Raw genomic sequence first — 25,269 nt, forward strand, 5'->3', positions numbered from 1 at the left:
TAAAAGAAAATGAGTATACCAGAAATTATGCATATATGCAATTATACATATATATGCATGCCACATTTTGTTTATTCCTTCATCCATTGATGGACACTTTTGGCTATCGTGAACATGATACAAATACATGTTCAAGTCCCAGCTATGAGCAGGTTTAGACAGGGATGAGATGAGAGGACCATATCTGGCAGGTTTGGGCACTGGGGACAAACTTGCCTCCTTCATGGTTGTACACAGCCTTCCCATGGAGCTGGGCCCCTGTGCCCATCACTTGAGATCATCTCGCCCCTCCATGCGCTGTGAGCTGAGCCCCACACACTGGTGAACCATCCCTAGTGGGCAGCAACACCCCTCAGGCTTTCCTTTCCTCTCAGGAGGTCTGGAACCACACAGTTTAGTGGCTCTGTGGAACACTTTTTCCTCACAAGCATTGTGCCTTCCTGCCTCCTCAACGGAGGACCTGGATGCATGACTCAAACCCATGTAAATAAGCACGTCTCCCAAAGTGTCCATGACCTTCAAAATAGGAAAGAATTGAATTGGAGGGTATGGGAAGCTCTCTCCTGGAGTAGGGCTTTAAAGGTTACCAAAACATTTCTGAACAATGTGTTGAATAGGCAAGACTAAAAACTGTGGTTTAGTTTCCTGACAAGAATTCCTGACAGGCTTATTTATTATAGTCCTTGATATCGCTGAGGGTAAGTGGAAAAAAATGACAAGTGTTTCCAATATGTATGTGGCGTTTTGCATTACTTGTTATCTTTGAGAGGAAGAAAAGGGAGGAAAAAAAAAGCTAAGTCAGAATCCTGGGTCATCAACCCCCAAGCTGAGACCTCAGGATTGGGTGGGTTTCCAGCGTGGGTTTATTTTCCTAGATTTTTAAAAGGTTATCAGTTGGTCTTGTGGGCAATTCTTGTATCTAGTTTGCAAGAATAACAGTTTCTTGTGGGAATGAAACAGAACAAACAAGCAACAGAAGAATTGTTCTGAGCATTTTCCAGTTTTCTCTCTGCTGTCCTTTAGGCGGAGCTGACTTGAGTTCAGCCCCTGCTTGGGAGAGGGCTCCTGCTTTCAGCATCTGGCCAGGGCAGCCCTGCTCCTCTTGCAGGTTTGGGGAGGGGAGAGGCCTTTGCAGAATGTTGTTCTTCCAGAGGCATTCTCATCACCCCCTGACGACTGCTGTGGTTCCATTTAAATATGCAAAGCAGGCAAGTCATTTCTCTCCCAGGCCAAATGCCACCATGTTCCTCAAGCTTGGTGACCATGATAATAATAAAAATCTTAATACAGCTAACATTTATTTAGCATGAATTGGCAAAGCCTCCTCTAAGTTAGTATTTATTTGCTAGCTGCACCAATTTATCCCTCGCCTGTTCTTGCTATCTGTTCATTTAAACAAACGAGAGCCAGCCCAACATTTTGTGTCAAAAAAACTCTCTGGCTCTCAGTGATTCAGCAGGTGGACCAGAGCTGACGGGGCACAGACATGTAATTTTTAAATGGTCGTTATCCTTCCAACCTCCTAGCATTATCCTAATTACTGGCTCCGGTCCCACCATCTGAGTCTACCTTAATGTGGGTGTCCGCCTGCCTGGCTTCCATATAGAAATTGACCCCAAAGGAATGTGAGATTTATAACCTCTTTGGGACTACAGCCTCCAGTAAATACCGATTTATTTATTCCTTTTCATTAATTGCTGTCATTTGCTTAAGCTCTTACAATGGGGGCTACGTACTTTATACGCGTTCTTGTTCTACCCTCATGACAACAGTGTAGGCACAGGTAATTTTATTGCCCCATTTTACAGGTGAGAAAATAGAGAATTTGGAAGGCTATTTTCCAAGGGCATACAGCTGGTAAGTGATGGAGCACTTTGGAATTCTGTACCTTTGCCCGTTTGAGGAGGTCTTGATGTTACCGACAGGCCTCCCTTTCTGGAATTAGAGTACGTCAGATCGAAGCTTCAAAGACTAGACATGTGAGGGGTAGACACTCCCTTCACACACATACACCCGTTCCCCAGCGTTGGCCTTACAAGCCCCTGTCCCCACCCGCCTTGGCACACATAGCTCAGGGCTGGGAGCAGACGTTGTTGCAGGCTCTGAGAATGTTTGTGGGCATCAAACCTCCCCCAGGGCCACCAGGGAGCATGAACTAATTGTATTAACAAGTGGCATCTGGATTTTATTCCATTTTACATGAATCCTGTGTTGTTTATGAATGAACCTAACTCGGGAAATCGAGACTGGGGCCTCCACTGTTTAACAAACAGACCTTCCCCTTGGGTATGCCAAGCTCTGGCCAGCCAGAGAACACTATAGGTTCTTGTTCCTTGCTACTCAGCTACCCCCAATGGCAGTCTTGAAAGCTGTCACTTTAAATTTCCAACCAAGAGAAATTGGAGAAAGCTACTACATTATTGGTCCATACATTGGATGTAACTGCCTGGGATTAGAGAAAGAGGTCTTCACAGGGTTCTAGAATCCCCACATATGACTGCAGAGGGGTAGGAGGGGTCTTTCTCTTTCCACCTTAGGATTGCTTGAGCTGGTGTGATTTTCTCCTGTCTAGACACTAAAGCAGGAAACCAGAGGCGCCTTTCTGAAAATACACTGGGGAAACCATGTTGTAGAAGAAATTGGGCAACTCAACTCAATAGACTTGATAACATCTATTTCTTGAGGAGAAAGACAGGGACTGCTCTAGAGAAACAACAACAACAAAAAAGCAAGCCCAAAAGACCGTGAAACCATTACGAGGTGTGCATACTGCAGCAGGAACGGGGGCAGGCTGTGCTGGTTTCAGGTTCCTCCTTGCTACATAGATAAATGGCCAAAGGAAACATTATCCCAGCCATTTCACATCAAAGGCTAAATGGCAAGCTGGTCATCCTTTTAAGCTGGCCAATAACCAAGTGAAAATTAGACAGTGTACATGTTTAGGAAGAGGGCTTCATGCCGTTCCAGAGTGGACTTTCCCATGCTCTCACTCCCAGCTGGTCCCACAGAGCAGTTGCTGTATAAGACATTCTGGGTGGCACAGACAGCGTGGCCAGGGCTATGGGCCAGATTATCGCTCTACAGAGGGTCTGAACAATGTGTTGAATATGCAGGAGACTGAAACTGGGAAGAAAGTCACAGCTGCATGCATCCCTCTGACCTCTAGCTGGCTTGAGGTATTCAGATGAGGTCTGGCCTCCAGGCAAGGAAGCCCCACTGGATACCCGCAGGAAACTATACTAGAGTTAAGGTCTACATGAAGGCCTCAACGCTGGGTGAGAAGTGAATTCTGATGTCTTGTAGACTGATTAGTAAACATCAAAGAGCATCCTGCTTTTGCTTTCTGTAGTTTGGAGTTTGTGTGTGTATATCATGTCTCAGACTAACTGAAGAAATATCATCCACCATGTTGCTTAATCCCCACACACCTCTGTGAAGCAGGTAGCACAGGAATGATCATCTTGATCCTACGGAGGAGGAAGTGGAGGCCCGTGGAAGTTAAGACATATATCTTGTAAATGATTGCTAAGGGACAATGAGTGAGGACTTCTGACTACACTTCTCACCCTCTGATACAACATGCTGAAATTTCACTCTGCCATACTGCTAGTCAGCTGATGCCACAGGCAAAGTTGTCACTCTGGATAACTCACTAAGCAGACCTGGGAAAGGTACCATGTTACTCTCCCATACCTCCAGTGTCTGTGTGTGAGAAGGAGGTACAGTGGGATGGCAAGGGAACCTGCTGACTATTGGTTATGAGTGACCTTAGACTATGCGATTTACAAGGGTAGTAGCCATGTGTGGCTTGCTTTGTATTCCCAGCACCTGTGCCAGTGACTAGCAGAATAAACATTTGCGAAGGGAAGGGGGAGAGGGAGTGTGGAAGGGAGGTTCATTTCTTAGGACCACCGGGTATGCGGTGTCAGGATTCCCTCATGAGGCAAGCAGTGCCATAGAAGCAGTGTGGTAATACCGGGTCACATGTATTTTTCTAGCCCCATTCTGATTTCATTAGTTTTCCATCTTCATTTTTTTAAACTCTTAACTTTTAATTCATGGGACTTTGTTTTTATCATTGTTCTTACCTTTTAAGCATTTTTGTGAACGATTTTAATATTTCTGAATTATTAGTCAACTAAAAGAAAAACTAAAATAAATGACTGTATAAATACATGTAAGTGGCAATGGGCATTTCTGTTTAGGCTGCACCTTCCCTCCTTCCCTGCCAAGAATGTTGCCAATACGGAACGAGCAAAGTCTGCATTGAGACTCTTTTCCCTAGCCGTCTTGTATTCCTCCTTTTCACACCTTCCTAAATCTATTCACTCTTTAACATGTATTCTGAGACCAGTTTCCTCCTGCCTCAGCTACTGTAAGCTCTCATTTCTTGTAACTCATGAGGCCGTTATCAACCGTGAGCTCCTGCCCTCCCTCTTTATTGGAGTCCTGGGTGGGCAAGGGCATCAGGTGGAGAGCAAAAGAGAGCAGGCATTCCATACGTCCTGGCTCGTGGCAGGGGAATCTGTGGGAAGGCTCAGGACGAGGGCCTGACAGTGCACGGGGCTGTCCCCGAGCATCGGGGAGGCTACATGGCTCACAGCTTAGAGCAGGGCCCTGCCATCACCCCTCCCAGCTAATGCACACCATCAACTTCTACTGCATGAAGACAGAGGTCAAAAGCCTCTAATGTACGGGCTCCACACACCACCCTCTACTTCTCAACCCTTTGCTGCCTATGCTCCTTCACTTCTCTCCCTTGTTTCTGGGGTGTTACCACCTGCAGAGCTTGCCTCCTATTTCTCTGACTACAGCCTCCATTTCTTTTGCTGGACTTTTTCTCCCTGGCCCTGGTTTTGATTTTATTCTCACCCTCTCTAGATCTGCAGCCATCACTTTTATGTTCATGCGAGAATCTGGTCCACCTGAGCCAAGTCTGAATCTCCTATCTCCAATTGCCTGCTTGAGATTTCTATCTGAATGTCCCTTCATCACTCTACAATTTACATGTCAAAAGCCTGAAGTCATGATCTCTCCCCAAAACTGCATTTCATGTTATAGCTTCTGTGGCAGTGGCATTACCATTTTCCTATTTGCCCTCGTTAATAAATTTTGTTCATTCTTTCATATTCATTCCTTAAGTTCCAGTGACTTCTCCACTGATTTGTTTCCTTCCTCTCCCTCCCCCATAGCATTATGGCATCCACAGTTTTATGGCAAACAAACTCTGTCATCAGTCTCTTTTCATCCACTTTGCTCCAGACCAGGATACTCCAACCACTGCTTCCATTACACTCCAACTCAAAGCCTACAAGTGTCTGTGTTTTCTATTACATTACTAGAGAACAGCTCTGGCTGACCTAAGACCCTCTAGTCCGACCAGTTGCCAGTATGCAGTGCCTGCTGTTGCCAGCCCATCTCTTCACTGTCATATTAAGTATGCTGAGCTTGGCCTCTCCTCTCTGCCTTTGTAGGTTATTCTTTTTATCAGAAATGTTTTCGCATGTCTATCTGACTCCAGATTCCTGCTATCTATACATGCAACAATGGCACCTTTCTAAAAGACTTTCAAATGATTACTTCATGTCCAGGCCTTTCTCATTTTCTTCCTCATGGCTCAATGGACAGGACATGAGGTGGAGTCTCAGGGAGTCCCGCATCTTGTATTTCAGAGTTCCATCTAGTGTCGCAGGGGCTGCATTTTCCCATGCTCCATCTGTTTCTCTGAAAGGTAAGCTACTGGCAAACAGAGCAGTGAACCCCAGTCCACAGCAATGCTTCTCATCACCCAAGCGAGATCTGCTCTGGGGCTAAGACATTAGGTTTACCTTTCGTCTCACTTGATCGGAACTTGGGTGGAGATTCCAAAGGTTGGAAGGAAAGGTGGGGAGATGTGCGGTTCTAAAGGGTTGGAACCTCTCCTCAAAAGCTCAACTCTGAGAACACACTGAGAGAAAACAAGCTCAATCTTGGTAGTAGTACAGTCACCACTTACAGATTTCTTTTTACAGCTGCAAAAATACTTCATCAGGTTTTCAGCCTTTGACTTCATTTCACTTTGGTAAATAAAAATAAAGCTACTGTGAAATGCCATCAGCAATGTGAGCTCGCGGTATGAAGTCCACATTTGTGAAAACAGACCCTACAGACTCCTCTGCATTTGTTTTCATGGAGACTATTCTAAAGGAAACTTGTTATTTCATACATTTCATACATGGTTATACTTACATGCCAGCCAAACTACACGTGCACACAGATTTTTAACAGTATTGGAAAATAAGGTTTTTGTTTACCTGAATACTGTTTACCTTAATGAATTGTGTAAAAATACCCTTGTGGGCTTCTGCTCAGTTACCCAAGAGAGTCACACAGATGAAAAACCCAGCAGCTGAGGGAAGGACCCAAACAGACTCAGTATATGACACAAAGACTTACAAACACAGCCAAACAATCCCAAGGAGTACACAATATAAATGCTTTATTGCTAGCATGGAGGTTTCTTTTTAAGTAAATTAAAAGAAATAAATCTTCATTTTCACATTTTATATTGCAGTCCAAAGGTAACTAGTTGGTTAGTGGCTATGTCCACTTGGACACATGCTACAGGAGGAGGGTGGCATTCACATGGAAGCACTCAGAAATATGGCATCTGTCAGGGCTCACGGCATCGGGCTGCTGAATGCACTGTCATTTGTAAATAACAGCAAGTGGAGACTTTAAAACATCATGGATAGATAAGAGTTATAAATAGAAAACTGGTACGGTTAGGAAGCGGAAAATCGTTAAATACAGAAGGCTATACATAGTTGCCCATATTCCACATACTCTAGGTTATGTTTGGTACTTTTAAATAAATGATCTGTATCTAGGTTAGAGACTGGATTGGATTTGACAGCTGGAAAGATAGAAGGAAAGGAAGCTAACTTCCCACATCAAACTGGTGGAGTCACTGGAAAGCAGAAGAGAAGTATGTGGTTGGGAAGAAAGGGAGGTGAGCCTGCTTTGCTCCCCCCACGCTGCAGGCCACGGCCTGCTCAGTGAGGTGCAAGAATGGTGTGTGGATGAGCCCCTGGGTGTGACAGAGGAGCTCGGTGGAGCACAGCAGTCCTAGCACAATGGAACTCGGCAAATGGAAAAGGAAACTTCTAGGCTTGGCCAGATTTTCCAAGGTCACTGCCAATAGATGTAGGGCACATTGGTACAGTATGACAGACTAAAATCACACCTGCAGCACTGGAATAGCAGGTATTGGTGTAGAGGTTCAGAAGAAGCTACAGATTCCAACTACAGAAATAATTCATTTAATAGTAATTGTTGCCCAATATTAGAAACTGAATGATATCTGCAAGGCATCCAGCATTATCAAATTCTTGGGCCTACTTGGATTGTTTTTTGGTTGGTTCTAACAAAAACTTTGGAAAAGATCTTATCTAGCTATGAAAAACAATGCACCCCTTGCCTTATTCCAGAATAACTGAGAAGGAAGGATTCTAATACATGCACACATACACACATACACACACACACACACACAGACACCCCAAAACTGTGCAGCAAACTCAGAAGCTGTGAACTGCACATGATGACTTCCAATCTCTATTGTCCCAATCTTTTTTCATTCATGTTATTTATGCGTAAAAGAAAACCAGACTGGGTCAGGAATATCCCAGGTTCTTATTACATCTGTAGTGTACCAGCTCCTGGCATTTTCATTCTGGTCTGACTCTAGCTAAAACCATTTCATGTTTTGCTTTGAAGAAACGGATAACATGAAATGGTAATTTGGCTTTAAAACCTTGGAAAATTGTTCCCGGCCCAAACATCTGCCCCAAAATGAGCTCAGCTGAGATCTCCTTAGAAGAGAGCGGGGGTGGGTGAGTGAAGAGGGCCTGAAAGGAGGAAAATGAAGACAGTAGAAAGGTCACCTTTCCTTAAGAGGAAAGTTCTTTGTGACAAAGGCATGAAATAATACAGCTCCCTTATTTCATCCTGTGCTCCAGAAAGACATACCGGAAGTATCTGCTAGCTCCTCCTCTTCCTTTTATCCCACTTTCCCCAATATTTGGTATGATTAAGGTGGCCCCTTACAGAGTGCCAAAAAACTGTACCTGGCTGGTTTGCTTTAGTTGTGCAGTGACCTGCCTGGCCTACATGTTATCTTTTCAATCTTTAAATAAGGACCGTGGCTCAACTGTGTATTCCTGAGAGCTGGGCCCTACAGAGAAAGCAGAGAGGGAGAGACGTGCAGGCTGAGCTTCATCTTCCTTCTTGGCCTTCTTAGGAGTTCTTCTGGGGGATCTTTACTGTCACAGTCTTAACTTCTGAGTACTCCCGCAAGCCGAATTCTCCCCTGAAACACAGAAATGGGCTGGGTCAGATACCAGAAGTCCAGGGAGCTGCATGTGAGTGCAGCGGGAGTCCCGAGGAGGCGCAGTTTATCACCTGCGAACAGCAAGTCCTGGGGTGTTCATGTAAAAATTCCTCATGTATGGGCAGCCCAGCCTTTCTCTGAGGATCAGAGAAACTGTCATCTCATGAGTAGTTTTTAAAGTTAAAATGTGATTTGTTTTCACAATACTGCACAGAAAGGCAATGACTCTCAACTACTCAGAGACCTACTGTCAGCCTTGGCCAGAGGGCACACAAAGAACCCCAGGCTGTGCTGAGAGGCTGAGTGCTGTGGGCAGCAGTGGGACCAGGCCCAGGTCTCTGAACGCCCTGGCCATGCTTCTCTCTACAAGGCAGCACTGGTTCAGTATTAGCTCTTTGGGACACTAGTGTGCTTTCCTCCGCCAAGAGGGAGGGTGGGAGCGGGTCACACGTCTAAGTGTTCCTGTCCCTCTGGGTGTTTACTACAATGCTCCATCTCCACATATCTTCTCTATTCTCTTGTTCTTTTCGCCTTGTTTAAATGCCTTTTCTTCCATTTCATTATATAAATCAAGCATGTTCTCCTAACTATTTTTCTTTAAAATAACAACTTTTTTTCTTCTATTCTTTTGAAAATCACTCTTTGGTGATGCTTTTCCCAACAGCCTCAGGAGGAGCTCCTCTTTAGTCCTCTCTGTTCACAGAGCCCCTTGTTACACCTCAGCCACCACACTTAACACACTGGGAGGACAAAGGGCTTGAATATATCTGTCTTCCCTGCTGAGCTGTATCCTACTGAATTTTCTTTTTGCCTTCCACCAAACATAGGGTATAGCCTACAACAGCAGGCACAAAGAAGGTACCTGATGACGAAGGGAGGGAAGTGAAGAGGGAAGGAGGAAGGACAGGCTTCCTACTCCCCCTTCCCTAGTTCTACCCTGCTGTCATATCTTCGTCATATCTTCTAGATCAGGAAAAAATAAAAGAACACTTAGGAGATATATTTGAATATGAAAGGATTAAATGATTAAGAAAGGCTGTCTTTTGAAAGTCAGTGTATGAGTTACTGTGGCTGGGCTTTACAAGAGAGACCTGCTGTAAGTGATTCATTTGGGTTCCTTTTAGGAGCCCCCATGGCCTACACAAGGCTCCAGTGGCTTTGCCAGCAGCTCCTCTGAGCACCATGGGCACCTGAGTTGACAGGGACAACAGAGGGCAGCCAAGGAGGGACTGGGGCAAGCAGGCTGTTCTCTTGTCGGTATAGTTCATTTTGCTTAGAGGAATGAGAGAAATCCACTGAAATTGCCCCACTCATTGCATGCTTCCCTCATTGCATGCTTCCCTCATTAACTCCATCCAGGCCCGGAGTCTCTTCATTACCAGCTCAGCTCTGGCTCTCTCTGGTCATTTTCCTGTCCTTGGGCAATTCTGAATGTGTCTCTTCATCACGGACACCATGTGCATCCCATTTGAAGTGAATTTACTCCCTTGTTTCTTGGCTTTTGCACGCACTTGTTGGGGCAGGTCCCAAGCCACACTTCACTCCCATGTGACTCTCTAACTAGGTTGTGAGAAACGTAAGGAAGTCTACAGAGTCAGAAACCTCGCGATTATGGTTGCTTTCAAGTGTGACTGTTGGATCCTACTGTTTGGGTGTGTGATGCAATGGAAAACCCTGCTGGAGCAGAGGTGCTCCTCTCTGGGTCCGGAGCAGCAATCTGTGCACGGGGGAAGTGGACTCAAATCTGCTATGAAAAGAACTGCCCTGGGCCCAGGACATGAAGGAAAGCCAGTAAGAGGTCTTAGTGGCACAACTGAGAAGGCATGGAGAAGACAAAGAGCACTGAACCTGGGGTCAGAGACAGGAGTGCCCACTCAGCTCTGCCATGAACCAGCTAAGAGATGCCAGCTGAGTCACTGCCATCCTCTTGGTGCACAGTCATCTCTCCAGTCAGTTCCTGAACCTCAGCATACATATCACCCAAAGAGCTTGCTTCAACTGTTGATTCTAGAATGCTACCTCTACCCCACAAAGATTCAGTTTCAGAAGCTCTAGGGAGGGACCAGGAGACTGTGAGATAGATGGTCATTTGGGTCACACTTTGGGAAACAATGCTTAAAGGTCACTAAGCCCTGAAGTTTGGATTCTTAAGCAATTTCACCATTTTGTTCCAGAATTTCTGTCTCAAATTTATTTACTCTAGTTAAATTTTGTGGCACATACAGTTAACAGGGAAGAAGCCCACTGATGCATAAAAGATATGCATATCACTGTTGATGCAGCCCAATCTCTCTGCATGGTCACTTTCACAGCAGGAAGATACAGCCAGGCACAATCACATTTAGAAGCCTATACTCCTGCTCCTCAGCAGACTAGGTTCTAGTCCCTAAGAAAAATCAAACTTGGCATGCCTAGAGGCTTTAAGGTAACCTGTCAGTATTGGTAGCTCTTGGCCAGCCATTTTAGGAATCACTCAGACTCACTCATAAAACAAGTAAGAGTTTCTGTTTAGGGTATATATTTTCCTGCTGTTTAACTTGACTTGCAGCAGCACTTCTCAGAGTAACATCTCCAGACCACCTGCATCAGAGGAGCTTGCAGGTGGTGGGGACTGAGAGGGAGGGTGGAAGCGGGTCACCAGAAGGCAGGTTGCTTCCAAGGATGACTGGTGGATCCCAGTGTTTGGGTGCGTGATGCAATGGCAAACGCTGCTGGAATGGAGGTGCTTCTCTGTGGGTCCTGGGCAGTGATCTATACTGGAGTCATTCTGGAAGATTGTTAAAAACGCAGGTCCTGGGTCCTATCACAGATCACCTAACTCAGAATCTCTGAGAGTGGGTCCCTAGATACACATGCTTAACAAAACCATCACCCAGACTGGACGTGACTTCTCTGTATGCATGCGTGCACATGCATGCACACACACACAAACTTGAGAAGCCCTGATTTAGATTATCTAACAATGCTTCTCATTCTCAAAGCCAGTGTCCTGAGTTTTTAAAATGCTGAGGTTCACAGCATTCTTTCCATCTCCTCAGTTTGTGACATTTTATGGCTTGTGCTTTGCCACCCCTTATCTCAGGGGAGTTTGATGAGGAAGTAAGTAAAAGGACAGGAGAAGTCAAACAGGCGGAAATCAGTGGGCAGGAGGACCTGAGAAAAGCTTGTCTCTGAGCCTGGGAATTAAGAGGGCAGCCCATCAGATAACCTACAGAGGGCAGCCCTCCCCACAGCTCTCTGTGGGGAGACCTCATGGGCTAGGTCAGCCCTCCCTGGAGTTTCCAGATGTTTCTGGAAGTGCCACTTCACGTCTCTGCTCCTCTTAGGGATAGACAGGGAGCTGTCAGGGACCAACGCTGCATGGAGTTTGCAGGCCATGAGATGAACAATTCTGTCTAGATGGAGGGTTAAGTGGAGTTTCTGAGGCTATATCAAATGAGGTAGAAGAGCTGGGGACCAAGAAAGCATTTTCTGTCACTCTGTGTCATTTAAAAAAGAGAAAACATGTTTTGGGGGAAGGTAGAGACCAAAACCCAAACAAAACAAAACAAAAAACTATGCAATCTAGACAAGATGAAGTGGGTCTCATCAAAGAACAGCATTTCCTAATTATTTTTTAACTCCACTGGGAAGGTACAATCACCACAGTGCCTGCAAGACAAGTAGGGAGAAATGGTTCTTCAGTCTCTTGGGCACTGTTATGTGAGGTTCAGATACAGCCAAACCGTCTCCTGGACCATCTTTCTGGGCAAGGAGAACATTTCTGATGGGAATAGACTAGACTCAGCTAATGTCACAAGCCTGCCCATGATGAGGGACCACGGCTTAACCTGGGATTAGGCTCCATCAACCAGCGATCATTTATTGAAAGTATAGTTTATGCTCATGATTCACCCTGCTAATGATCTGTAACAAAACAGTCAATGCAAGCAGCATTCCCAGAGCCAGTGACTACCCCCAGCATTTCAGAGACTGGGAGAGCACAGACATAGAGGAAGGAAATGAAACAAGAAGCGGAATGCATCTTGAAAAGTGGAAGCAGACAATTAAGGTCAAAAGCAAATGAAGAGATACCTGGAGTACAAGAAGACTCTGTAAAAGCTGAAGGAATACTAAGAACTGAACAAATCCGATCCAGACTGTCTATAGGTTCTAGCTGTAAAGTGAGTGAGGGGTACTGGAGGCCAGAAGAAAAGGTTCAAGTGAGAACAGCTTCTCCCTGGCGTTACCAGATACAGAACAGAAGTCGGTGACACCAGCTGAGATTTAGGGAAACTTCTGCCAAAGTTACAGGTTAAGAAAAAGAGGGATCACCTATATAACACGAATCTGCTTGATGAATAATGTTATGAGTGCAGCTAACATTTTCTGAAGGCTTGCCAGACATTCTGTTGGATGTTTGCATACTTAACCCTTACACTCAATCCTCACAGCAACCCTGAGGTAGGTACTATAATTATTCCCATCTTATAGATGAGGTAACTGAGGCTTAGATTAAGGAATCTGTCCAAGCTTGTACAGGTAGTAATATAGGCAGGATTCAAATCCGAGCAGTGTGATTCTAGAAACTGCTCTAATCTCCAAGCTATACCTACTTTATAGTTCAGTGCTTGGGAGCTTGAGATTACCAGTGAAACTATCTGCAGTATGTAAATCCTCTGCTCTCGTCTTGTTGGTGCACTGCATTTCTCCCACCAACACTACAGTTGTTTTTCCCACAATACCTTTACTCACTCTCCCCCACTGCTACCCTGCTTTGCCCACCAACCTTGAAAATACATTCCCCCTTCTCGATCCAAACATTCCTCTTCTTGAAAGGCTGATTCAAACCCCTGTAGCAGATCACATCTAAAGGTTTCCCAGATTTCTCCAGCTCACAATGATCTTCCCTATCCCTGAGCTCCTCCATTGCTTTTCAGTCTTCTCTGCGATTCCTCTGATTCTTTCAATGTTATTAGTTTTATTTACCCCAAAACATATTAAATGCCTTAAGGGCCTGCATCTTCCTCCACAGACCAAGTGCAGTGCTTTGAACATAGTTTATCGTCAATACTTGTTAATTGTGAACTAGGCATTTGCTCAAAAGAATATGCATTCAGTAATGGCTGAGGGAATGGGCATGAAACACGTTTCCTCTGTGAATCACAGGATTTGGAAAACATAGATCAGTTTCTTTCAAAAGGAGGGAAAGTGGGTTTTTTTCCTGGATGTTACTTCCAGGAAAAAAATGTCACTTCCTTTGTGAAGTCTTCTCTGACCTCACCAGTCAAAAATTTTTCTCTGTACTGACAAAATGTTTAACATACTTCTATCATAGTCTTTATTACAGGGAATTAATAGTACAGTAATTTTTAGGAAAGGGAATTGTGTTTTATTCATCTCTGCAACATGTAGTAGTACTTAGCTTTTAGTACCATGTGCTCAACGAAATGTTTGTTGAATGAATGGATCAGTGTAAGACAATTAAACTAACTATTTTTAAAGTACTGCTCTGTGCTGATATTTGCAATCTATTTCTCTGCAGGCATCAGCAACTTTGAGACTTACATTTCTCTCCCATTTCCAGACATCTTGAATCCCCCAAAGGGGCTCTGGGCATTTAAGGCATTGTAGCAATTGATCCTGAAAGAAGAAAACATAGTACTGTGAGTTCATGTAAAGTCTGACCACACAGAAATAATCTGAGTGGCACGGCATTTCTTTTACAAGTTTGATTTTTAAATTCCTTTCCTCCAGAGGAAAAGTTTGTAATTTAAAATCTACTTTGATTTCTGGATCTAAGCGGTACAGAGTGTACACCTTTTCTGGTGAAGTTTGATTGCTTTTGGTATTCCCCATCCTTCCAAGAAGATACTTGTTTATTTCCCCCTGGTCCCTATACCACCAGTGGAATTTGTTACAAGACTGACTCTGATCTTACCAAACAGTCCCAGCTTGCATTGCAGAAGATACTGTGAGGGCCTTGTTGATGTCATTAGTAAAGACGGCTGCTACGAGTCCGAAGTCTGAGTTATTGGCTCTTTCGATAACTTCATCCATCGTCTTAAATCTCAAAATTTCCTGAACAGGGCCAAAGATCTGCAAAAAAGATAGTATGACTCAACATGGGTGCTCTGTCATTCTTTTACCTGCTTTACACATTTCAATGCACGTTTACTCTGCCTTGATTACTTAAATAACATTTAAGTTTAGCAGTACAAAACTGTAAAATCTCCCAACCTTTCCTAGGATAAGATTATGCAAGAAGAGTCTAACATTAGTGTTTGTTTAACATCCCCAAATTCCCCAACCTCTCCGGCATCACTTGATTCCACTCTGTATACTAGGGGTGTCTTCTTTAGGTACAGAAGAGAAAGTGGCATCCTCCATGATGTTGCAAACACTGCTCCAGAACTGAATGCTCTGGACTGTGGGCTGACTTGCTCCTGGTCCTTCTCTGGCACAGATTTGAAGATGCTTCAGTGTATTCTCTCTCCTGGTTAACATCCTAGTGACTCATATTTAGGAGAACTGAACTGGTGCCAGTGTGTTGTTGAGGTCATTGGTAGGATATTCTGATTGTTCCGTTGGCTAGTAATCATCACAAGCACACAGCATGTCACCTGGCCTCCACCTAGCTTGCTTGTCTTTTGGTTTACTTTTCTTCTTGAAACTGGAATTTTCATAGCCATGTTCATTACTATTGCAAAATGAATATATGTAAAATATAAAGAGCTAAAACTCTAATATCATCCACTAGAAATGCTCTAGAAACGATCCCAAGAAAGATGTGGCTTTTGTAAGAACAGCATATTTGATACCTCCTCCTTGGCTATCCGCATATCATCAGTGACATTTGAAAACACCGTGGGCTCAATGAAAAACCCCTTTCGGCCCAGTCCTTTGCCTCCACATTCCAGTTTGGCACCCTCAGCCACACCACTCTGGATGAGTTCCAAGATCTTGTTGTACTGTTTCTTATCAATCTGTGGGAGACATGATTTTTTCAAAGTTTACACCCAGTCAAATCTAAACCTGCTGTTACTTACCAATTTTTGACCTACAAAAAATTGGCAAGTTTGTATGGTTAATCCTAATATAGCAATGATTCCAATAAATGTACTGCTCTGATGATATTGCCTAATCAGAAGTACCAGCTGAACATTTAGAAAAATGTTTCAAAATGATGGAGACACTGGCTAATTTACTATTCATTGTTTATATGAGGGAAAACTGACCTTTATAATTGAGTAAGTTAGCAAGTTGTATTGATAGTAAAAAAGAGGCAAAAATTAGCACACAGCCTCTTTAGATAGTGCTACACACCCAATCTTATTGTGGTTTGTTTTTAAAGGAATTCCTATTACATTTTTAGAGGAACTTTAGAGAAAAATATTAACAGTAAAGAGTGAAGGACTAGTTTCCTAGTCCAAAAAAAATAAGGTCAGGCTTCCCCCCAAAAACTGACAGAGGTAAATAATACAAAAACCTACATTCACCCAAGTTTGAATGGCTCAGCCAGAACATCAATCTTCTCTTGAATAGTCCCTAAACTGAGGAGATGTTGTCCCTTAACAGGAAAACCCATGCTTTAGTGACCCATATAGGAGCTAGTCCGAGTTCCTTCTAAAAAGTCTCAGAACCTGTCTACAGATTAAGACCAGAGTTCCTTTTAGAAATATGCCTTGATGATTACGGTGAACCTGCAGAGGTGAAAAGTGTAGTCTGGCTGCTCAGGAGAGACTTTGTGGCCCTCCCCACCCCACTGCAGTACACGAGGCATTCAGATTAAGAAATAACCATACAGCAAAAGGGAAGTGAGCCAGCCCTTCATTTCCTACACATTCACAAGCTACAAGTGATATGTCCAGACTGGTTCAGGCTGCTGGACAGACTCCTTGGCAGCTTATAAAAGGATAGATGGCTCTAGGAAAGAAAGATATCTACCCACCTTGACTGTGGCATCTGTAGGGATGTCCTAAAGTTCAGTGATTGGAAGGACTGGGACTGGGTTCTAGTGTCGAGACCCATCTTGTCATAACTCAGGGCTTTCTTTAGAACTGAGAGACTCCAGCTTAGTCCCAAAGGTCAGAATATTCTTAAAGTAACAGTAATGCCATAGTTTTTCAGAGATACAACTTAGAAAGGGAAAGAGAAGCATAAGAAATAAGCAATCCCTCTCTGGCTACATTTCCAGCCATGAAGACATGGTGGGGAATAAAGGCGGCAGCTGAAAAGAAAGATGTTGCTTTGCTGGGTGCTACTAGAGTGCACACAGTTCTGTGCCAGCCAAGAATTAAGTAAACCAAGGGAATGGTTATGATTTTTCTACCTGGGGACCCTGCTCAGTGGTGGGGTCAAAGGGACTCCCCACGATGCGCCTCTTGGCCCGCTCCACGCTTCTTCTCACAAACTCCTCATAGATGGACTCCTCCACGAAGATGCGAGAGCCTGCAGTGCAGCACTGGCCTTGATTGAAGAACACACCCTGGTGGGCCTGCTCCACAGCATAGTCCACTACAAGAGGAAACAGCCATGTTGCCACTGCTTATCTATGGAGCCACCTCCCTCCCCTCTCCAAAGCCCCAGGTATAGTGTGCTCACTGCAGGACATAACCATGAATAGTACTGGATTGGGAATGCAACTTAGTTCCAGTTCTAACTACACCCTGACATGCTATGTGAACTTGAACGACTTCACTTCTTTGGGTCTCTTATTCTGCAAATAGAGGGACTGAACCTCAGGTATAACAGGAGTCTCAATCCCCAATACACCACAGGGCTAGGCAGACAAGGTAAAGGTATGAGGCTACCAGGTGGTAATGGAGCAATGTAATGGAAAGGCTAAGAAGGAAAGTCACTACATTTAATCATTGCCATGCATAAATATGAGCCCCAGGTTGTCAGATCTTCTCAATTTTCACAGAAATCAATATTTTAATATGCAGTTTTTGTTTTGAACATAGTGTAATGTTTATACAGGTAAACATGTCTATATTTTGTATCTGGCCAATTTACAACTCCTAATGTACAGGGCCTTGTAGCGGTATGTTTGGTATTTGGGGGATTAAACCGTAACACCAATGGATCTTCTTTGAAGACAGTAAATTGCCTCTAGATTGACATGGACTTGTGTAAAATCGTATGATAACTCTTCCATATTCATCCTTTCTATCTTACACTTCAAAATAGCTTAATCTGACATGCATTAGTTGCTAAATGACCGACTGACTGAATAAATGAATCAGTCAATGTGAGGGTGATGGGGTTCCTACTCCTCAAGAGGAACAGGCATAAGGATTCTGATTTTCTTGACAACTAACATAGAGCTAAAGCTGAACTGTGCAAATTCCAAACTTGGGTTGAAATTCAAGCAATCTGCTTTCGGTTTTCTGATCTCTCTGGTGGTGAGAAACTGGGAAAGCAGCTCTGCCTGGCAAAATGTGAAGAAAAAAAAAAAAGAATCACTGAATGAGATGTTGGGATTTCCTTACCTGGAGAGCTTTTCAAAACAGAAAGGTCACACCTGTGCAGAATGGCCTAGGTGGCATCCTTCCTAGAGACATGGGGTTTCTCAGTTACTGCTCTAAGCCTCTGGAAGGTCCTACTGGCAAGGTGGAATCATCCCAGCTTTAGGACTACACATACTGAACTGACCCACGTGTGCTGTCATCCTGACTGAAAGTCATAGGAGTAGCAGAAAGGGGTTGGAATTGACTGAACAGAAAAGGGACTGTGGATTTGGAAAATGCTGGCAGGGCTGATGAAGTTGGATTTATTTATAATGGTCTACCAGCCACCAGGCACAGTTGAAAAGTTACAGATTTATTGTATCTAGGCAGAGAGAGTATCCTTCGGGTGCTCAGCAGCTGAGACTGTTGCTGTTTAACCATATGTCACTGACCAAGCCTTCATCTCATCCCCCATTCTACAACATCACAGATTCAAAATGGCTCATTAGTGTCTAGAAAACAAACGGTTCAGTCGTCAACTGAAAAGTGCTTTTTCCCCATTATCAAACTGTTTTCTCTTTAGAGATCTTCTTAATTGCCCTTAGCTTCAAAGATCTTTTGCTAGTGTCCTATAAAAAGTGGCGATACAAAAGAGAGTACCAAAGGGTGTGTGCTGGTTCATGTGTGGGACCTGTCGTTGACTTACAATCAGCATCAGCAAAAATAATATTAGGACTTTTGCCTCCAAGTTCCAGAGTTACTCTCTTCAAATTACTTCTTCCAGCTGCTTCTTGGATAAGCTTTCCAACCTGAAAGAAGGGAAATGGAGACAGGTTTTGCGAACCCTGCAGCTGAGACAGTCACTGGTCAATGCCAGCTCAGGGTAACATTGGGATGCAACAGTAACAAATGCTAAAAGGCAAACCAATCCAGCTCTTGTCATCAACTTGGGTGTACAAGACATAAGTTAGTGGGGTACAGTTTAATGTCCATGCTGGAGTGAACTGGAAGATAGCTTTAGTTTCATGATGGAAGGAGTAAGGAAAAGGGAGTTAAATCTGGAATCTTCATCACTGAAAGATTTCTCTAAAGACAACTGGCAAGCAAAATGTAACCGGAGATTTCCATCACTGTATTGTGGCCTTTAGCTTTGGACTCCGGCTCCAGAAAAATGTCAACTGGTGCCACTTTAAAGATATCATGAGGGTAAAACAAATTGTTCATGTATCTCCCAAAATGCCAGGCATGATTTTTATTACATGCTCCAAAGAGACTATCAATATTATACCTCTGCCTCTGCCTAGCGCTACAGTAAAAGGATACCAGACAGTTGAGAATCTGTCTCTTTTTGTGCAATCTTGTAAAGGCCGTTTATCTTGAATCCAACAAAACAAGAGGCTGAGTTAGGAGAAAGCACTTGCCAATGAGTACACTCACATTGGCAATGCAAATGAAAGTCTCACTATGGAAACAAAGATCCACTACTTAGAGCCCCTGCTCAAGGCACAACTCTACCTCAGTGATGGGGAGTGCTGTCACCTCCTTTGGGTCCACCTCAGCTGAAAAGGGCTCCCTTGCCCAAGGAGATGCCCTCTTCCAAGTGGCCCATAGCCACCCACTGGTGGTGGCAGGGTTTGTATAAAGGTCCTACCCTTTCAGCCTAGCACAGGACTGGGCTCTGAGGGGCAGTATATACTCCATGATGACCCACGTGACTGGCAGAGGCTGTGTCAGGCCTGTGTTGCAGTTCCACTTCCCCATGGCCACTCCCCTTCAGCAGGGATCCCTAGTAAAATCCTGCAAGCTAAAGTACAACTCCGTGAATGCTCCCTGGGAATCTAACCTGCAACAGGGTGCGACTCTACTGGAGAGCATACGCCACGTTACGGAAAAAGGAGAGCAGAGCCACCATATAGCCCATAGAGGCAATTTGGTCTTGTTGAGATGAAAAATTGCTACTTGTTCCTGAAATTTACCTAAAAATTAAATATTTTAAAAGCCTGGGGAAGAGAAACGCTACATTTACTTTCAATTCCTGCAGTCCCTTGTTGATATCCTCCAGTGGGACTAATGACTTTGCAGACAGCAGAGAACCCTGGGTAGGAGAAAAGGCTCTGGAGCCAGGCTGCCCGGATTCTTTTTTTGTTTGTTTTTAACCAGTTCTATCACTTAATAAGTGTTTGAGCCTTGGAAATTTATTTACTATCTCTGAGCCTTGGATCCTCCTCTGTAGGGGGGGATAAAAATACTATGTACTTTATAATTCTATTTTGAGGATTAAGTAGTGTACCATATATGGCACTTAGAACCCAGCCTGGCACACAGTAAGTGTGCAGACATGCTAACCATGAGCAAGTGTGAGAAGCCAGGGCCTCCCCTTTTCTTCCATGTTCAATGGAGAGAAATGGGGGTGATGTTAAGGAGATGGCTGGACCTTCCAAAGCAGGTCTCCCCTAGATCTCCCAAACTGCCTATGCTGTTAACTCCTTCAGAAAAACACTGGGGAAACTCCAACTTCCCGTCAGTCTCCAATATCGCTCATTAGCTGTAACTCTGCCCCTCCTTGTAAAAAAGATTTTGAAAATGTATCCCCATCCTGAGAAAAGGGAAAAAGTGATGTCTCTGAAAGAGGCAGAACTAGAGTTTCTTGATTTGCTGAAAACATTACTTATCAAGGTGTTGGAAAATGCTAACACCTGGCCCTGAAGTTTGATGGGTGAGCTGTGGCCAACCTGCCAGATTGCCTTTCCCTTGCCAGTTTGTGTCTCTTCCACTTCCAGGCAAAGGCCTCAGGAAGACCTGGGCTCAGTAAAGGCCCCGTTCTCACACAGAGATGCTCCTCTGAGAAGAAAATAGACACAAAGGGAAGGAGAATCTGGCCCTCTGTTCTGGGAATGGTGAAAATTATGACTGGTGAGAGGGAGGACTCACAGTGAAGGGCAGTTGGGGAAACAGCAATCCTCTGACTTAATGCCAGCACTCAGGGAGGGGTGTTCCCTGAGGATGCTGTCGTCTGTGACTGTCTGCTCTTCCGAGAATGTCAGTGTGCTTGCTCGCTCCGCTCTGGGGAATCCAAATTAACTGATGTGGACTCATTTTAAACTCCAGGAAGAGAAACAGGTAACTGCTTTCTCAGCAAGATAATTACTGGAATTCACAAACATATTATTCATTAAATTCAACTAATATTTATGGAGTAGTCGATGTTAGATATTTACAAGCATTACGTCACAAGCCTCTCAAAAACCCTACAAAGCAGGTTTTATCTCATTTTAGAGATGAGCAAACTTGAGTTAGAAGTTAGTGAATGTCACCAGGCTCTCCAGCTGGTTCATGACAGAACCTGTTGGACTATCTGCAGGCTGACGCCAGGGACCAGGCTTGGGATTACTCCCTCTCCTTCCCTTCCTTCCTCCCAGCATTCTGTCATTTTTCTGTTCTCTTTTCTACATTTACTGAGCACTAATGTGTACCACATACCATCAAAATCTTATTCCTGCACTCAAAGCTGATTTCAAAGTAGGTAGGAATATGACCTCTTGAAGACACAAATAATGTTCATAAATCATCAGTTACAAAACAGAACATAGATTCTGCCTTCAGGTTTACATTCAAGAAACAAGCAAAAGCAAGGAAAAATCATGAGTTTTACACATAGTAAGATGCTGAATAAATATTTGGGGTTGGCAGACAGTGCTGGCCCAGCTGGCATTACATTTCTGTTAGCCCTACCCCCTGATATTCATCAGACCATTCTAGAGGTTACTTTTTGCCACTAGAAATGTCGGCCAGTGATTATATTCATGGCTACAGTAACTATATAAAAGTAAAAGTTTCACTCAGTCTATGATCATCAGAGAAGAATACCTAAGAATAATTTTCCCTGCATCAATGCTTTACCAGCCTTTCCTCAGAAACCAAATTTGTGCTAAACACCACAAGGCAAATCTCAGATGAATAATACCTTTCCCCTTCATCTTTGGAAGAAAGTCGAGTTGTAGTTCAAGACAGAATGGGATGTGTTAGGCTATGGGAGGACCACTTCCATCTGGAATGGCCTCAGGACAGGACGGGACACTTCTAAACAACCCTGGCTTTCACCAATGCCCGTCATTCAACACATATTCATAGTTCTCCTATGTGCCAGGTGCACTGTTGGGCATACTCCCTTACCAATAAGGAATGCACAGCTAAAAGGACTCCCATGTAAACCTGGTAGGTGTTCAATAAACGTGGCTTTGCAGTTCACTAGGGAAAAAATCTGGGTCTCATTTAATATTAGATCTGAACAGATTAAGTTATAGTTCCTCAGTACTTTGTTATAACCCAAAGGTTTCCAAAGTCAAAGTCTGTGGCATTAGAAAGTCTAAGAAAGAATGAATTACACATAAAACAAAGGCCTAGGATTGACCAATCTTCTAAAATGGAAAAGTTTCACTTTGGTTCCTGAGGGATACTGCCCCTCCTGACATGACCAGAAGGTGGGAGTGCATGGCAAGATAAAGGAGGCTGCAAGGGTGCACAGGTCTTCCAAGTGGTTAAAAGGCAAGTTGATAGAGATGTCCTGATGATACCAAGTCCTATTCTGATGAAATGGGCAATTTGTAAAATAAAACAGGTAAATATACAGTTTGAGAAATCAAATCCTATATATGATGTAATACAGATTAAATAGGATAAAGGCACATAAAGGCACAGAGATCAAAGTTTTAGTTCGCTGTCATCTTTTCTTCCAAGCAGAAAAGATTTTACAATGCACTCGTGTGATACCTTCTGCCCCACTGCTGACAACCTGGCTAATTATAACCATATTTAGGCTTATATATTTATAAGCCCACATTGAGTCTTATACCTCCTGCCCCAATTGACCCACAGGAGTCAGAAGACCTGGTACTACAAACTCTAGCTTCTAATGAATCTTCAGTTCGGGAAAGCCACTTCACTTCCGCCTGGGTCTCAGTTTCTTCATCTGTAGAATGAAGGCACAGGCCAAGCAACAAACCTCTCCCTTAGTACTCCAGTTAATTGAAGGAGTTAAAAAAGACAGATGGGACTCCTGGGGACTCTGCTCATTCTGAGAGTCTGTCCACCATTCTTGTGTTTTTCTTGCCTTGTGAAGCAGAAGTAGCTTGTTACAAGTAGAACACCACAGTCGCACTGAATGACAGAAAAACCTCATCTTTTTTTAGTTTCCCTGCACAGAGCTCATTATGAAAGAGTAAGTGATAGTGTTCCTATCATGCAGTTTCTTAACTTTGCACTCCCTGCAGAGCCTCTCAGCTCTGGGTACCCCAAACATGTAAGGGCAGTGAACTGGGGGCTCCTCCGCACATAATGAAACTGGGCTAATTCTCAGCAGGAATGTTGGCACAGTTCAACTCTGACTCCCATCCTCGTTTGAATAGGCCTCAAGATTGATACCAGGAGTATCCCTGGAAGAGCCACAGTGTACTGGAATCATGTTCACAGCAATGCGGCAGTGTAGGGGAAAGCAATTTGGGGCTTTGCAAGAAAAATAATTTGTTATACAGGACAAAAAGGAACACAAAAGGCTTTTCATGCCCTCTTTATTCAGGGCAGTTGCTCCCTGAACAGTTTCTAAAGTTGGGTAAAATGTTTCTTTTTATTAATTACTCATATTAGGGTGAGTTCCTTGTCAGAGCTATTTTATTACACTTATCAAGGTATATTTATTCTCAGAGATATAGTACCTTTTTAAAAACAGAAAAATAAATCTCTACTAGAGATCCCAGTAAACTAGTCAAAGATGCCTGCTTTTTGTAATATCTCTTCATAAATCCCAAATAGATCTACTCTCTGCTTCTTCCCTGTTCTCCTTTCTTAATTCTCATTGCTATGCTTCCTGGTTCCAACTGTGTTGGGAACAGAAATGCCAAAAATATGGGGAATGGGTATTTGTCTTTCTGAAGTACCCAGAAATAACAGGCCAAATTAATCTGTCCAGATTTCCACCAGAAACAAACAAGACCAAGGCACTGAAGCAGTTCCTTTATGTGGTAACAACAGTTTAAACCTTTATCTGTGGAATTCAGATTATGAAGGCCAATATAACCACTATGTTTCCAGCCTTCTTTCCCACCATTCCCGCCACCACACGCCCACGACTCTTAACCACACAAAACCACTTGCCCTTCCTGGAACATGCCTGTGTGCCTTGGTATAAGCTGCTCCATCTACCTGCAAAGCCTTTTCACGCCTTGCTTACTTGATGATAAACTCATTTTTACAGAGATACATCTTTCACCTCCTCTGAGAAGGTGGCTTTCCTCCCTCCCCTCCCTGCAGGGTTTGGTGTTCCTTCTCTGATCTCACAGCGCTATGTACATAACTCTCACATTGTGCTTAATAGCTGTCTCCCCCACTACAATGACTGACTTTTAAAAAATTATGTGTATGTACACACAGAAGATTTTCTTTTTAGACAGGGTCTTGCTCTCTTGCCAAGGCTGAACTGTAGTAGTATGATTATGACTCACTGCATCCTTGAAATTCTGAGTTCAAGCAATCCTCCCAACTCAGCCTGAGTAGCTGGGACCACAGGCACTTGCCATCATGCCTGGCTAATTAAAAAAAATTTTTTTGGTACAGACAGGGTCTCACTATGTTAACCAGGCTGGTCTCAAACTCTTGGCCTCAAGAGGTCCTCCTGCCTAGGCCTTGAAAGCACTGGGATTACAGGCGTGGGCCACCAGGACCCAGACAAACTTTAAATAATGTGTTAAGTCAATAAGCCAGAATATAAAAATTGCTTGAGAGCAGTGGTGTGATCACGGCTCACTGCATCCTTGGACTCCTGGGCTCAAGCAATCCTGCCTTTCAGCCTCTCGAATAGCTGGGACTACAGGTGCACACTACCAAGCCCGGCTACTTTCTTTTATTTATTTTTAGTTTTGCAAAGACCAGGGCTTGCCATCTTGCCCAGGATGGTCTTGAACTCCTGGGCTCACACAATCTTCTGGTCTTGATCTCCCAAAGTGCTAGAATTATGGGCGTGAGCCATCGTGTCCAGCTAATGTTATTGTCGATTGAACACCTATTCTGTTTACTTGTTTTCACAAACATTATTTTATTTAATCTTCATGACAATCCTGGGAGGCAGGAATTATTATCCTACTTTATAATTGGAAAAAAGACTCACAGAGATCAAGAAATGACTTGCAAACAGGCACCCACTGAGTGGCAGAGCCAGGACTGGTCTCAGAATGTGCACACCAAGCCTCAGGTTCTTTTCCCTCCTCTTTTCCAGACCTCCTCCTGGGGATTGGGTCCCCTTTGCTGTGAGTAGCATTTTGACAGTTAAACGCATCACCTACCACTAACATGTTCTAGGATCAACTGCCCTGTACATTTAGCCATCCTTTTTTACATAAGGATGTAAAATTTCTATTTTAGATAAGCTTTAAAAATCATGGTTTTGATTGTCTTGGTCTGCTCTGATAGGAAAAA

General features: G+C 43.7%; 1 protein-coding gene across 4 annotated transcripts in view; it reads right to left on the reverse strand.

Moving 5' to 3' along the window:
- Nucleotides 1-6,461: 6,461 nt before the first annotated feature.
- Nucleotides 6,462-25,269, reverse strand: part of ALDH1A2 (aldehyde dehydrogenase 1 family member A2) — a 325,601-nt gene continuing 306,793 nt past the window's right edge. For 3 of the 4 annotated variants that reach the window (XM_025390363.1, XM_025390364.1, XM_025390362.1), the window contains 6 exons: nucleotides 18,509-18,611; nucleotides 16,683-16,867; nucleotides 15,172-15,336; nucleotides 14,292-14,449; nucleotides 13,919-13,993; nucleotides 7,740-8,350 (listed from right to left, as the gene is read on the reverse strand). In XM_025390363.1, the coding sequence (XP_025246148.1) occupies nucleotides 8,278-8,350; nucleotides 13,919-13,993; nucleotides 14,292-14,449; nucleotides 15,172-15,336; nucleotides 16,683-16,867; nucleotides 18,509-18,611 (759 nt within the window). In that variant the 3' untranslated portion in view covers nucleotides 7,740-8,277. Of the gene's footprint in view, nucleotides 7,191-7,739; nucleotides 8,351-13,918; nucleotides 13,994-14,291; nucleotides 14,450-15,171; nucleotides 15,337-16,682; nucleotides 16,868-18,508; nucleotides 18,612-25,269 lie in introns of those variants that run through there. The other variant, XM_025390361.1, reaches the window with a different exon arrangement.

The sequence above is a fragment of the Theropithecus gelada genome, chromosome 7a (genome assembly GCF_003255815.1).
Source record: "Theropithecus gelada isolate Dixy chromosome 7a, Tgel_1.0, whole genome shotgun sequence".
In the NCBI taxonomy this organism is placed as follows: domain Eukaryota; kingdom Metazoa; phylum Chordata; class Mammalia; order Primates; family Cercopithecidae; genus Theropithecus; species Theropithecus gelada.